At 38.1% G+C, this 14,288-nt stretch overlaps 1 protein-coding gene across 1 annotated transcript in view; it reads left to right on the top strand.

The window, feature by feature from the left end:
* The window catches only part of LOC139730649 (uncharacterized), a 28,323-nt gene extending 19,122 nt beyond the window's left edge, over positions 1-9,201 (top strand). Inside the window, exons 4-6 of the mRNA XM_071641508.1 lie at positions 1,064-1,289; positions 1,994-2,137; positions 7,652-9,201. Coding sequence (XP_071497609.1) covers positions 1,064-1,289; positions 1,994-2,137; positions 7,652-7,971 — 690 coding nt within the window. The 3' untranslated portion in view covers positions 7,972-9,201. The remainder of the gene's footprint in view (positions 1-1,063; positions 1,290-1,993; positions 2,138-7,651) is intronic.
* Positions 9,202-14,288: the final 5,087 nt, after the last annotated feature.

Here is a 14,288-nt window from a genome sequence, read left to right as displayed (position 1 = left end):
CCACAGTTTTTGATCAATTTTTATGAAATTAGGTACAGATGTTCATCTGAATATGTTAATGTGCAAGACACATATTTCCACAGTGGCAAAAAGTGCGTTGCCATGGTAACGGCATGTTATTGGTAAAATATAGGGCAAAATGCTTCATGGCAAAACTGCTTCATCAGTGTTCTTCCAATTCTCATGGAATTCATATTGAATGTTTGTCTTAGGATATAGGTCAGCATGACACATTTCTTGACAGTGACAAAAAGTATGTTGCCATGGTAACAGCTCACATATTATGAGCCAAAATGATGGAAAATTTTGTGTTGCAAACTACTTCCTCAGTTTTTGCCCAATTTCCATGAAACTTGGTACAGATGTGTGCCTTTGGTTGTAGATGTGCAAGACGCATTTTTCGACAGTACCCGAAAGTACGTTGCCATGGTAACGGCATATTAATGGCAGAAGATCAAGGAAAGATCTTGCGGATTTAACTACTTCCTCAGTTTTTTGACCAAAGCTTATGAAATGTTGTTTTGACCAAAGCTTATGAAATGTTGTTTGGCGGGGGTATAACCAGTCGCTGTAGCGACATTTCTAGTTATTCATGTGCCAGGCTCTCGAGAACGGAAATGCTGCATACACATTCACTATTATTGCAAACAGAGGTCTATTGTAATGAAAGGAAAGAGTGGACGAAAACTGCTGAGCTATAAATGTGCATGCAAGATCCATGCCCTTTTGACACTGAAACTCTGACAAGATATAATTGCTCCTTACGTGAGCACATTTACAATTCAAAAGTACTAAGAATAATACATTCTCTAATGCAGTAAAAATCCTCCGTCCTTTGAAAACACATGAGGGAAGCATAATCTTGTTTGTATTTTACTTTTTTGTTGGTAATTTACTTTTGTGTGGTTTGTTGGAGTGGTTTAACTGAACGTATCAGTCGAACGAACTTTTCCCAGTGAAAGTCTGTAGCTTCAGAGCTCCCATATAATGCAAGGGACTGCTTGATCTTTGCCAATGGCAGTGTTCAACCTTCGTTTTTTTTTCTTCGATCATCTTGTTTCAGATAAAATACATGGAAACAATAGGCATTCCGTCGTCAAAAGGTGTCCACGTGTTGATGGTCTTTGGCGTCTGCGATATGATCGGTCGTGGCGGATCGGCGATATTTGGAGACTACATTCCCTTTCACACCGTGTACGTGTACCCCATCTCAAACCTGATCATGGGCGGGGTCACCCTCTGCCTTCTGGTTATCACCAAAATACAGGGTCTCTATGGTTACGCTATTGGTGAGTGCAACCCTCTACTCTTCTTTTTAATCGCGACCCTTCACCGAGAAACACAAGGGGAAATCAGACAAATCATTGTTACTTCATTTGAATAAAAAAATATATATGTCTTCGTAGTGTATATCATACTTTGTGACAAAATTGGACAAGAAAATGAGTAACAGCAATTGCGAATATTAGCAATTTGTGTAATAAGTGATAAAATTCCTTTCATTCAAGCGGTTGATCATCAAGAAGGTATAATGATAATCCTCTTAGATTAGAGGATTATCATTATACTTAATAATGATTATCAATCACTTTCCTCGGCATAATATTTTACTTTCAGTTTAGTAAGTTACTATCTCATATTATTCTGCTGACAGGTTGGAATACCCTGATCAGCTATATGGTCCGACTTTCATGAGGCTTTACACAACAAAATGCATTCACTATTTTAAAAGCCCAACTTTTTAATTAATCTTAATGATAATATTATTGAAGAAAGTCTTTAGTTTCTGTAACGGTCTGCAGTAGACCCCGATTTGTAAAATATCATGCTCTTGACCCAAAGATTTTCTTGAATGCTTAATTTTTGCCGTGATCTCTCTCTTCCTTTTTCTTTTCTTTTTTTTTTTTCGAGAGAGAAATTCTCGTTTTGTCATTATTCGATACTGACACTACTTAACGACGATTTATCTTTGACAATGCCATTTTCTTACTAGTTGTTGGCATCTTGACGGGTGTGGTGAATAGCATGCTCCTCAAAGTTTCAATGGACTTATTCGGGCACAAACTGCTGGCAGAAGCTTGGACGCTAACCCTCCTGTCGGCTGGAATCGGCATCACATTCGGACCCTCTATAGCAGGTGTGTATACATCGCTTTAAGGATATTGGCTTGAACTGGGATAAGGATTAAGAAAACCCATCGTTCTTATAGTACTTCATGACATACCATGAGTTTATGGGCGATTCCTTCGTTCACATCTTTAATCGTAGCTAGTCACTAACCATCCTACACATGGCGAAGAGGACATCGCTGTGTCATTGTATAAGTAGCAATCACTGTTTGGTCTGTTGCAACTGGGTTTGTAATGGAGGATGAGCATGCTTTCTGGATTGAACTGGTATTTCACTTGCGTGACTCACGTTATTGCTATTTTTCACAAGTATACCCTCCAAGTAGGAACAGATAAACGTACAAGGTATATTTAGGCCTATATCTTGATATGATGTATCAAGATATATAATGATATAATATGGAAACCGACTTAATATATTGAGAGTAAAAAGTCGGTTGTTTTAGTTTTTGTTGCCTCCTGTGGCATATCACATGGGGTATTATGAAGTTAAACATAATCTGGACTAGCGCGTGTGGTATTACTGCAGTGGCTATCACATGGCTGATCACATTTTTCTCTCTCTCGTTCTCTCGAACAGAGAATGTGTAGGAAGTGGCTTGAGATCGAGGGTCACAATTGTTCTTCTTTGACAATGGCTATATACTCGGTATATCTATTAACATGAAAAGTAAAGGGGAAAAAAAAAAACAACAATAAAGAGCCATTGTGGGATGGGTTGTTTGATTCGCTACCGTAATCTTATATTGGGGTGACACACCTCCCGGGTTATCTTACACACCTCCGCCGTGTTGATTTATCACGAGGGCGAGCTTGGTTTATTGCCAACTGCTTTTTCTGTGCGAAGATAAAATGGCGCAGTCATCGACCGCAGTGAGGGGAAATAATGGCAAAAAATAATGGGATGGTGATGAAATAGTCGAATTTTGCGTTCTACTAAATATCGCATTGCATCCCGTCTCTAAAAAACCACAACAGGTGCTATTGTGACTGCAGGAAACGGTTAAAGGTGATCACATAAAAACGTTCAAACTGAAGTTCTGTAACAGTTTCACCGAACCTCATTGATAGTCTCTCTGAGTATCAGCAACCTTTACTTTCCGGTATCTGTGTTATCGAGGCAAAATGTTATCACCGCAATGCAACTACTTTGTGATTTCCGTGTCGTCAATGTTGTTACGAACTTTCTGGCGAGGCAGATTGGAAAGCGTTTTACGGAATATGCAACCTTTAATATCCGGGAGAGAATTTACCTTTTACCTTTTCAAGACCAAACGAACAAACTAGAATACGGCTAATCAATAATCCATAACAATGATGATGGAGGCAGTCCATAAAAGTGCAGTTACCCCAGTGAGGCTGACCTTTTTTCGGCCATGCTATATCTGCTACAAATCATTCCGAGTACAACAATGGACAGTTAATCAAAGCTTGATTAGAAAAAAAGTAAGTTATAAAGCGTTGAACATTCATTTTTTGGGGGGTCAAAATAGTTCTCAAACAGTTGATTTGAATGTGCAAATGAGTGAGCTGATGACGTCATTGTATACCTCACAATACTCCATCCATCGTTCGTGTAAAAAAAAAACACACACAAAAAAACAAAAATTCCGAAAATTCCATTCCTCTGCTGTTAAAATGTGAAATGTATTTTCATTCATAGCTGAATAACTTCAAAATAGTAATTAGTGTGATATATTTGGATTTGAGACCAGGGCATAATTGCCCTATTTTTAAACGAAAAACTTGAAATTTCAAGAATTATGTACAAACTTTATCGCATGTTGTGAGGTGATTACATCAACTTACGTTATTTGGCATATTTATTTTGACTGTTCAAAAACTTTTTTCTTTTTTTTTAAGTGAGCGAAACCCCACAAAGTCATAATTTCCCTAATGTTTCATCCGATGGTGCCAAGTTCAAGTTTCGTTTGCAGCTCACGTTAAACCTTTCAATTCTCAACGAAGCAGGAATTTTCTCCCCCTCCCCCCACCCCCCCCCCCTCTCTCTCTCTCTCTCTCTCTCTCTCTCTCGCTCTCTCTCTCTCTCTCTGACGTTGGGGGATATGGTCTAACTGGCACTATAGAAGGGTATTCATCTAAGGGGACTGCCTTACTGGATCTGGTAAGCTACAGTGGTAGTGCCCGGGGATCTTAAAACGAAACTCATATTTCCAGACCCATGGGTCGAAGTTTTGATGAAAACTTATAACTAGTCAAACAAGTTTTTTATTATTGTGCACTGTGGTGGAGATTTCAGTTTCTAAAATGTCAGCAAGAAAAAAAGAGGATCTGATGTTATTCAATTTCTAAAGCATGCGTTCTCCTTTTGTGTGTGTGTGTGGGGGGGGGTGGTGGGGTGGGGTGAGGAGGTATATATGAGATGTCTCCACTCTAACGAGTACCCTCCTCCTCCTCCTCCCCCCCCCCCCCTCCCCCATATATATCTAAGATACCCCATTAGACTGTCATTTAGTACCGTCTGTCTTACAACACTAAAGCTGTATTTTAATCTCTTATGCCTTCCGGGTATTGTGTTGCAAGAACTGCCGTGACAAAGTAGTTATCCGATCACCAGATCTATAATCTTTCAAAAGACATGGTCTTTGCCCAAGATGAACTTTGAACTGCATGTGTACACAACACGAAGGGTACATTGTTTAAACTAGTGATGATAATGACGAATACAGTCTTTATAGGCCGTAGATAACATGCTTGTACACGTGATGTTTACTGAAACACTAGCTATACAGCAAATGACATGATAGAAGAATATAGAATAAATCACCTCTTAATTTGCTTTTTTTATTACAGTTACCAATATGCGTGGATAAACACGATTAGTCGATCGTAGCAGAGAAAACAGATCTGTAGCAAATCCATAATGACTGCTAGAGGCCACCTTTTGCTTAATTGTCTCAGTTCTTATACAATCGTGTCACTTGTAGCTTTAGTGCAATCGTAGTTATAAAGATAGGAGAGAAACACACCCGTAACTCTTCAACTAATTCTGTTCCCTGAGGAATGGCATGAAAGGAAATTTCTTCATTCACATACCAAAGTCATTAATAGAGCTAGAAGGAGCACCTAATACCACAAGAAAGAGAAAGAGAGAACAAAAAAAAAATAGATTAGAAACGACAACCTCGTTTCATGACACGTGTGCTTTTGCCATCTGTTTCAAGGTAAAGATGTAATGTGTCACGGTAGTAATATATTAGAGTCACCGTTTACGGAATTTTCCGTTTCATTGTTGCTTTTATCTTTAAATGCATATCGTTGCCTTGTGCCAAGGTACACTCGCTCCGTCGTGTTTGCCTTGTTTAGATAAGGACTCGACGTCAAATGGACAGGCGTTTTGATATAGTTTTTTTGTGAGTGCTTGCTATAGTTTCATTATGTCTTGACGAGTACTACCCTTGTGGAAAACGAACGCTTAGCCACCTCTGTTGGAGGCGATAATTTCGCGATCGACCAGAATCGAGTAAACTTTCGATTTGAGACTATCGCTTTGTATGACCGCACTTCAAATTATCAACTTAAATAACAGGCAACTACGTAATAAACGGATGAGGGTCACTTTCTGAGATAACCGTGGTTAGAGATGACTGAACTGTGAAATCATTCATGGTATGTCATGACTTGAGATAGGACTGTGATGTTTGTTTTTATTAAATATATTCTTGACAAGGAATATCAGAGCGCCATGGAGGGTGGAAGTTGTAAATGTGAATCTTCAGATACTCTTTTGTGAAAACACTTTTGTGTGCCTCCTGTCCAGTGGATGTCGGAGGCATTATATTTACGGGTCCGTTTGTTCAACTGTTTCTCCAACAGTGACCAAACTTAGAGATGCACTTAGGACTTATCAATATCATAGTGCTTGCATGCTTTAGTGAAAGATCTGCCTCTGCTAGCCCCTAAAACGCGTACGTGTTCATAGTACGCATCGCTTATGATTTATGTTCCATTATCAGTCTTACATTATTTTGCATTTCTAATCGTCCAAAGTGGGTAAGACACAATTTGGCAATTGTGCTGTTTTGTCCGAGTTTGGGGAAGCTTGCATTGCTCTGTTTATTTTAGTATGTTGTCTCTATCAACATGAACACGAATTAGAAATTCCTTTGATTGGTCAATAAAATATTCATTGTGTCAAACATCGTGATTTTTAACTTCAGCTTTATGTTATTTGAGGCTATAATTTTTTTGTCCGAATACGCCTATCGCTTGAAAAGGAGAGGGTTTGACATTTTGATCTGTCACAAACTGCATGGTTGTATGACATAATTATCTCTTTATCACTACATCATAGAACAGTGTACTAACCTGTTCGGAGTGATTTTTGTCCCTTCACACTAGATTTTTTTTTTCTTCACACGACTGGAGAATGCATCTCAGCTGAAAATGCAGACTTCATGCTCACTGGTCACTAATCCCTGTCTAAAATTGTCACATTACGACCATGACATCAGCCTGTTAAGGCCAACATGAATGTATTGTAATCAGAATCAAGAATAAACGGTAACTGGAGAAATGTTCTATTTCTTTTCCTGTAGAGGAGGTTTAACCCTAATCAGGCTGGGGGGGGGGGCGGAATCCGCCCCCCCCCCTCGACGTTTCGCGCAATATCTTCGCAGCGCGATAAGCTCCCGCCGCGATGTTTCATGACTTTTTTCTTTCAAGTATCGCGCAACTTTTGAGACCAAAATTGTTGCGCCCGCGTGTACCGTTTTGACACGACGCCCGTTCGAAAAAAATTTGTCAACCCCAAAATTGCTCCAAAACGTGATTTTGTGTACAAATCCAATGCAAATTGTGTTTTTTCAATTAATTCACATAAAAATTCATATCTTGACTTAGAATGGACGAAATTAATTTATTTTAGCATAATAAAGCTTCGAAAAATGTCTGTGACAAATTTTGGCCAAAAATAAACAAAAACAAAAGGTCGAAAAACAAAGAAATACATAAGAAATTCAAAAAACAATCAAATACATAACAAATTAATTACGATACAGATTTTTTTTTTATCCAATGTCTCAGGAGAATGATACAAGAAACATTTTAAAAAAGAAATTAGCTTAATTAGAGCATTAATAAGTGATTTAGAGCCCAAAACTGATTTTATGCATAAATTACAATAATTAATTAATATGAAATATAAAAAAAAATTTTCAGAGAAAGCAACCATATATTTTGATAGTATACGTCGCGGGCGTCGCGTGTGCCGATTTTCGGCGCGATCACGCGTTCCATAGGCGAGATCTGAAAGGGCCCCCCCCCCCCCCCCCCCCAGATATAGCATAGCCAAAAAAGCCCAGCCTGATTAGGGTTAAGGTGAATCATCATAAGGCAAGCTCGCAACAACTCTATGCGCAAGTTAATGAAGGGCCATACTTCGGGCAAGGAAATATTATAACAGGAGAAGGGGGAAATGTCCCAGTCAATATTAAGATGCATAACAGTCAAACTTTGCATTCTTGAAGATTTCTATGTGATTTCTTTTTTTTTAAATCCAGGTGCTTCATACGACTTGACTGCATCATTCGACGTTGCCTTCTACATTGGTGGTGGTATCTATATCGTAGCATCCTTCGTCACGCTTCTCATCCCTCTGATCCAGCGACGGAGAGGCTGGGTGCCGGAGAAGAAAGTGAAGCCTCGACTGGACTCGCTGGCGACTATCGAGGGCTTGGCCGCCCTCGAGGGGCTGCACGGCATCCAACCAGGTGTTTTCAAGAACGTCGAATTGTCCGTTGGCACTGGCTGCAGCGACGACAAATGCGAGGAAATGAAGGCACAAGCGGCCATGTTGGAGGAGAAACTTACGGTGGTTTAGTAGATTCCCCAGGAAAAGCATAACAGCCTTGCCTGTGATCAATATGGACCATTGTTTCATGTTCTTTCGCGGTAGAAAGACTACATACAGGATGTAACAATTTGGAGCTTTGTCATCTGTGCCCACGATTGTTCAGAAACTCACACAAGCATGTACATTCTCAAGAAATTTGAAAGTAGTTGAGGCCGATCAGTAATAAGAAGTTGGAGTGAACACACTGCATGTAAAGTGGAAAATGCTTTAGCCTGGCAGCTGCTCTTCCTGCAAATGGAGTTGAATATTTGGTACATCCTGATAGCAAAAAAGCACAAATTACGTCAACTCAATCCTCACACTCGCAACTGTGAACGTTTTGGCGTATGAATGAAAACTATTCGTGTGTGACCAGTTTATCATTTTACTGTCGTGAGGTTTCATGATGCAACTCATGTAATTTGTTGTTGTCTGTGCAAAGAGACCACAGTTCTACATGAGCAATAAATTTCACAGAGTACTTTTCAGAGTTTTGTTATGTATTTGACACAAACATTATTTTTGCTTTATCTTAAAGTACGCTCTGTGAAGGGAGATGTCGCCAGAAAGGAAGTTGCGTCTTCTGACATTTGAATTAACTTAAAACACTAATCATGCAAGATTAATTGTTTCGTCAAACGGTCTTCCATTGCAGAGTACCGTTTAAATTACCCGTTCATGTAACGTTTCCACGTAAGTAACAAGCAGTGAAATTAAGTCTTCGGAAATCGATGACCTTTCTTCAAAGGGCATGCTAGAGTGATATTCAAATATGTGCTCTAGCTTCCTTTTATCTGTCACTGCAGTTTGTATGACTGGTGTGATGACGACAGGGAAAAGAGGTATAAAACCATATGTAATAAAACAGAAATGTGTGTGTATTGAAAACCGATTGATAACTTTGGCACAGAGTATCTAATGTAGATACACGTGTAAATTCCATTCCCATGCAGAACCCTTAGGCTTAAGTGTGTAATTCCCGTCAAATTTTTGGTGGTACATGTCGTATGAATTTGACATCACTTTACTATGGTTACAAAATACAACCGGATGCATAGCTTGACTTCCGTTACATCAATCACAAGCGTCATGTCTGCAGCTTCTACAACCTGGTGTTCGTCAAAACTGAGTACAAAATGCGTAAGCTATTAACATCATAGCTTCGCTCAGTTGTAAATGTTGTCCTATTTCACCATTCATCGTTACTTGTTGACGCAAAATATTTTCTCCAGCTTTTTGACGATAGATGAGTGTTGAGTTATTTGAAATATTTGTCACAATAGTAAAAACGAAGTTAAAGGAATAAATGTGTGCTGATAAATATCATTTTCGAAAATTTCGCGAGATGCCGGACCGTGTCGTTTGTTGAAGATAGACGTGCAGAACAGATCACTATCTTATGGTTAAGACATAGAATAGGAACCGCAACAACCGACGATCCTTCCAAGTTCCTTTTTATTCTCTGACAATGATGAAAATCATTTAAAAAAAGAGAGAGATAAAGATTCATGTTGAATCAAATGTCATGCGTATATATGAATACACATGATGTTTGTGCGTGTACCAATGTAGCATTTGTCTTTACATCCATGTGAATAATTATGATTTATTGATAATTTTGGCTACTACGAAAGAGGTTTTCTGAATTCAGAGATCTTTAACTCTTGACATTTCTATAGAACAATTGAAAACACATATTGAAGAAAAAAGAAAGTCCATCTATGAATATCTACATTGTTGTTTCCCGATTTCTTTGCATTTCTATTTGATATTTAGTCCACAGCATGAGATTTAAGACCATGATAGGAAAAGCAAGTGCTTGAAGGTTTGATCTTCAAATTTTATTCATCATATTCTGGTATGGTTTGTCGTTATAGAATCCATAGCTCAATTATTATTGTTATTATTTTGGCCGTTTTGCAGGCGATCATCTGGTTTTATACTACAGATGTAAATCTTCGTCATATATCTTTGGTTCATTTTGGCTGTTTTCATGTATGTCGTGTATGTCATTTTCCTCTTGTTTATATGTGATAATACTGAGATATTTGCAAGGTTTAATATCCATAGGTTCAACTCATCACACCGCCTTAGTTTTGCTTGTAATAATTATTCAGTAACACGTAAAGCAGTCGTTTCTAATGACTTCTCCCCGCCTGCTTTATTTTGTAGTCTCAAACAAAGGCATTTGCTTCAGGCACAGTCAATCGGTTTTCAGAATGTCAATATTATTATTAAAATCAGAGTTCTTGTTGTACGCTATCACTCTGTCTGTTTCTTAAACAGGGCCCAGATGTATTGGTATTAACTTATTGTGCGTATGTTAAGGAATATACCTATTTATGTGTTCATGGGTCATTGTGTCAACTTACCAATTCGTGTAAGATTAAGACGCAAATATTCTGCTGATGAAGATGTTAAGTAGTATTTCTATTTTTCTCTTGCCAGATACATATATATTGAAGGCGTGTTAGATAATTGTTGAAAGGTGTTGCTGCGATGTTAAATTCCTCGCTCGATTGATGGGATGATCATGTGATGAGTGAATGGCAGTTCAACGTTCAGTCCTATTTTAATTTCCTCTATTTCATTTCCTTTTTTTTTTTCATTTCCTCTGCTCATATTATTCTTAATCGAACTCATGTCCTTTTTTTCGGTTTTTTTTTTTGTGTTTAATTGTTTGTCTGATGTCTTGTTTGAAATTACCTACATCGGTACTTCACAGTTTTTATTTCGATGGCACGTTATAGTCAGATACTAGTATGAGTAGATGAGATACAGTGTATTTAATTGTGGGTTTCAGGGTGTGTATGGTTTTATGTTGATTAGTGGTGTTGTATTCTGTCAAAGCAAGATGACATTACCACCTTCGACAGACTTATCGCAAGTTATATTTTACAGTCTTTTACGCGTTTTGTTTACAGTCTGCTCGATCGCATGCCTCGCGCCAGATTCAGTTGATCCTTTTGATCATTGCAACAAATTCTAGATAACCAAGAATTTGTGAGAAATACTGGGCAACTATAAAATCCTGAGAGATATGTGTGTCGTAGAGTAAAATTTTCGGAACATTTTTGTGATCAAAAGATCATCATTTCAAAGATGATTGTGATGACGATTTATTGTGCGTGCAGGCGATGGCGCTGATGTTGATGTTACGTGAGTGTTCTGATGATACTGTTATTAGAAATACGTGTAACGATGTGCTGCTTGCTTTGGTCATACTGATGTAGTAGATGTATATGGGTCTGTAACTTTGATATTCATTCGTTACCTCAATTTTCTGACGAATCAGATTGCTTGTAACTGACTTCAGTGGAAACTACGCGTGCCATGGCAAGGTACAGTGATCCAAAGATCAAGTCAGTGTAGTATAGACAATAATGCTGCTCTTGTCTGTTTACTGTTGATCACACGTTTTTGGTACAATTGTGAAATAAATATGCACAAGCTTTTGACATGGACGTAGAAACCATACAGATGCTCTAAAAAGTGCCTTGCACAAGCATTTATGATGCGTATAATGATGATTCCTTGAATATCTATAGAGATATTGAGATAGCACTGTGTGTGCTACAAGGTTTCCTTGAGTCGTTTATTGCTTTTCTTTCTTGCTCCATGTTGTACGATATTATGACAGATGTCTGTACATATCGAGTTTAATGAATTTAGTGCTTTCTCTTTCGAGTTTAAAATGAGAACAAGCTGTCTTAAATCGTCCGTTGTTCAAGTGCTTAACAAGATGTACCTGAAGACATTTTCCATTTGAAGTATATGGAATGTTATATCGCAAGTTAATTTTACAAACATTGATTTGTCCCGATGTTGGTCGTGCAAGGAGAGCCATATTTCATATCTCTCTTTGCAGTGAACAGTCTTATTCTAAACTTTTCGAACAGTTAAGTATTAGTTTCAGTGTCGTTGTTATTACTGTATAGATTAGAATCATACTGATAAATATTTGTCAGTCGTTATGTCAGCATATTAAAAATAACTCAATTGACGAAAAAAAAATACAAATTGCAAACTTGACTTGTTGGCAGTGTCTGATTATTAACCCTGGTTGAGTACATGCATTTCTTTATTTTGTTTTGTTTTTTCTGTTATAGTATTTTGTTATTATTATCCTGTTTTTCTTTTCTTTTTTTTTTCTCGGGAGTGGCCTCCGCCCCGAAGGGTGCAGGAGAACAATTATGTTTTCGTGTGTCCGTCCAGCCATCTAAGTGCGCCCCCCCTTTTTTTTTTTGGCAAAGTCGCTTGATGGATTTTCTTGGTATACGTGGTCGAGACAGATATCTCAAGGACATACATTTAGCTCTCTAGTTGTGACTAAAATGTCATTTTCCAGTCATGGTTAACTCAAGGAATCGCAAGTGGTGAAAATACACGTATGTGGTAGGAAAGGTATAATACTGGCACACGATTAGGCCCCTAATATGGAGGAATGGGGGATGTCTATAGGTCAATGGTCTTGCTCTTTACTATGGCTAATTTTCTAATCATCAACTCATTGAGAAAATACACCAAGGAAATGCAGTGAATGTTTAATGGCAACACATTGAAATTTGGTCGGGAGATTAATCACTCTGATGAAAATAATGCACCATAGTTCCTATATAACATTCAAAATTATCCATACTTAGTTAACTCAGATTTTAAATGAAGCAGTAAAAAAAAAGGTAGGGCCTATAGGCCTAATTTTTATTAAGCTTCACAATATCGGGTTGTCGCAAACGAAGATATAGGAACCGTCAATATGATCCAAGCAATTCTTTGAAAATGAAGGGAGCTTTCAGAGTAAGAATCGCAGCGTTCCATCCGAAAGAATTCGTCCGGTACCCTCAATAAAAAGTAATATGCAGCTGTAATCATAACATATACCGTGTGTGTGTGTGTGTGTGTGTGTGTGTGTGTGTGTGTGTACTTCTGAAACGGATTTTACAGTTTAACATCACTATCGCATCCATGGTCGCTCACGAAGAATTGTTTATGCACTTCCCGGCAGAGTTAAGCGTTTTTATATCATTTTTAGCGTTTTATCACAATTATTCCTTTTATGGATAAATTATATTTCAAAACCTCATTATAAATGGGTGAGAAATTGTCCAGCAATCGCAAAGTTAGCTTAAGGTACGTATGTCTTACATCATGTTTGTTGTTCATTTTATTTATTTCATTTCCAACAACATTTTCATACACAAAATAACACAACATCAATGCAATGTAGTAACAAAGAAAAATACGTGAAGTTGACAATACTACGCATCACAAAAGCAAAGTTGTTGTTGTTGTTCATAAGTGCTCTTTGTGGGACTGTGCTTACCAGCACTAGAACACACTCCTATCATGTGAACAGCACTCTGTCCCATAAGGCGTTTTCACATCAGCCCGATAAAAATCCAAGCTCGAGATATTTTTCGCGATCGCAAATTAGCGCGCTATTTCATTTCCTATTCACATCAGCCCGAAGAGAATAAGCCCGAATTTTTTTCGAGCTACTCTCTAAAAAAATCGAGTGAAAATATTCACTCTTAAAAGAGTGAATACAAAAAAGAGTGAATTTAGAGTGAAATTGGAGTGAATTTTGAGTGAAAAATTAATGTTCATTTTCACTCGTTTTGGAGTGACCTCAGGGATCACTCGAAGATTTTGGAGTGATCCCTGAGGTCACTCTAAATCTAGTGAAAATGAAGATTTTCACTCAAAATTCACTCCAATTTCACTCAAAATTCACTCTTTTTTGTATTCACTCTTTTAGGAGTGAATATTTTCACTCGATTTTTTTTAGAGAGTAATTTGACAGCTGAGCATGCGCAGACAGTGTCGGGTATACCAGTAGAGCGCACGCTTTCGGGTCCACACACGCTAGGCATGATGGGATGCATCGCGCTTAATTTTCTTGAGGCGATTTCACATTATCAAATAGCGCGCTAGTTCGCTATGTTATCCCGCTATTTCAGAAATTTTCCGAATGGACTCGAAAAATTTTCTCGATCAGAGCGATACAATTAGCGCGCTAATTTGTGTTTAAATTATCAAGTAGCGCGCTATTTCGTAATCGGGTTAATTTCCCAAGTCAAAAAATAGCGCGCTATTTCGAAATATCGGGTTGATGTGAAAACGCCTATAGATCTATATTATATAGATGATGACTGACGGGGAAGGGAACATACCGAATGTTCTACCCGAAGGGTTTGAAATGCTATTGAGGGAGGTTATAAGTTCCGAGACGAAGTCGAGGGACTTATAGCCTCCCGAAATATCATAACCAATGTTCCTCCATCACGTGACGGTGTTTAGCCAAT

The sequence above is a fragment of the Diadema antillarum genome, unplaced genomic scaffold (assembly GCF_040938485.1).
Source record: "Diadema antillarum isolate AM-2024a unplaced genomic scaffold, OU_Dant_1.0 seq00000326_RagTag, whole genome shotgun sequence".
In the NCBI taxonomy this organism is placed as follows: Eukaryota; Metazoa; Echinodermata; class Echinoidea; order Diadematoida; family Diadematidae; genus Diadema; species Diadema antillarum.
Note: the sequence above shows the minus strand (reverse complement) of the source record. Positions and strands in the feature narration are given on the sequence as shown.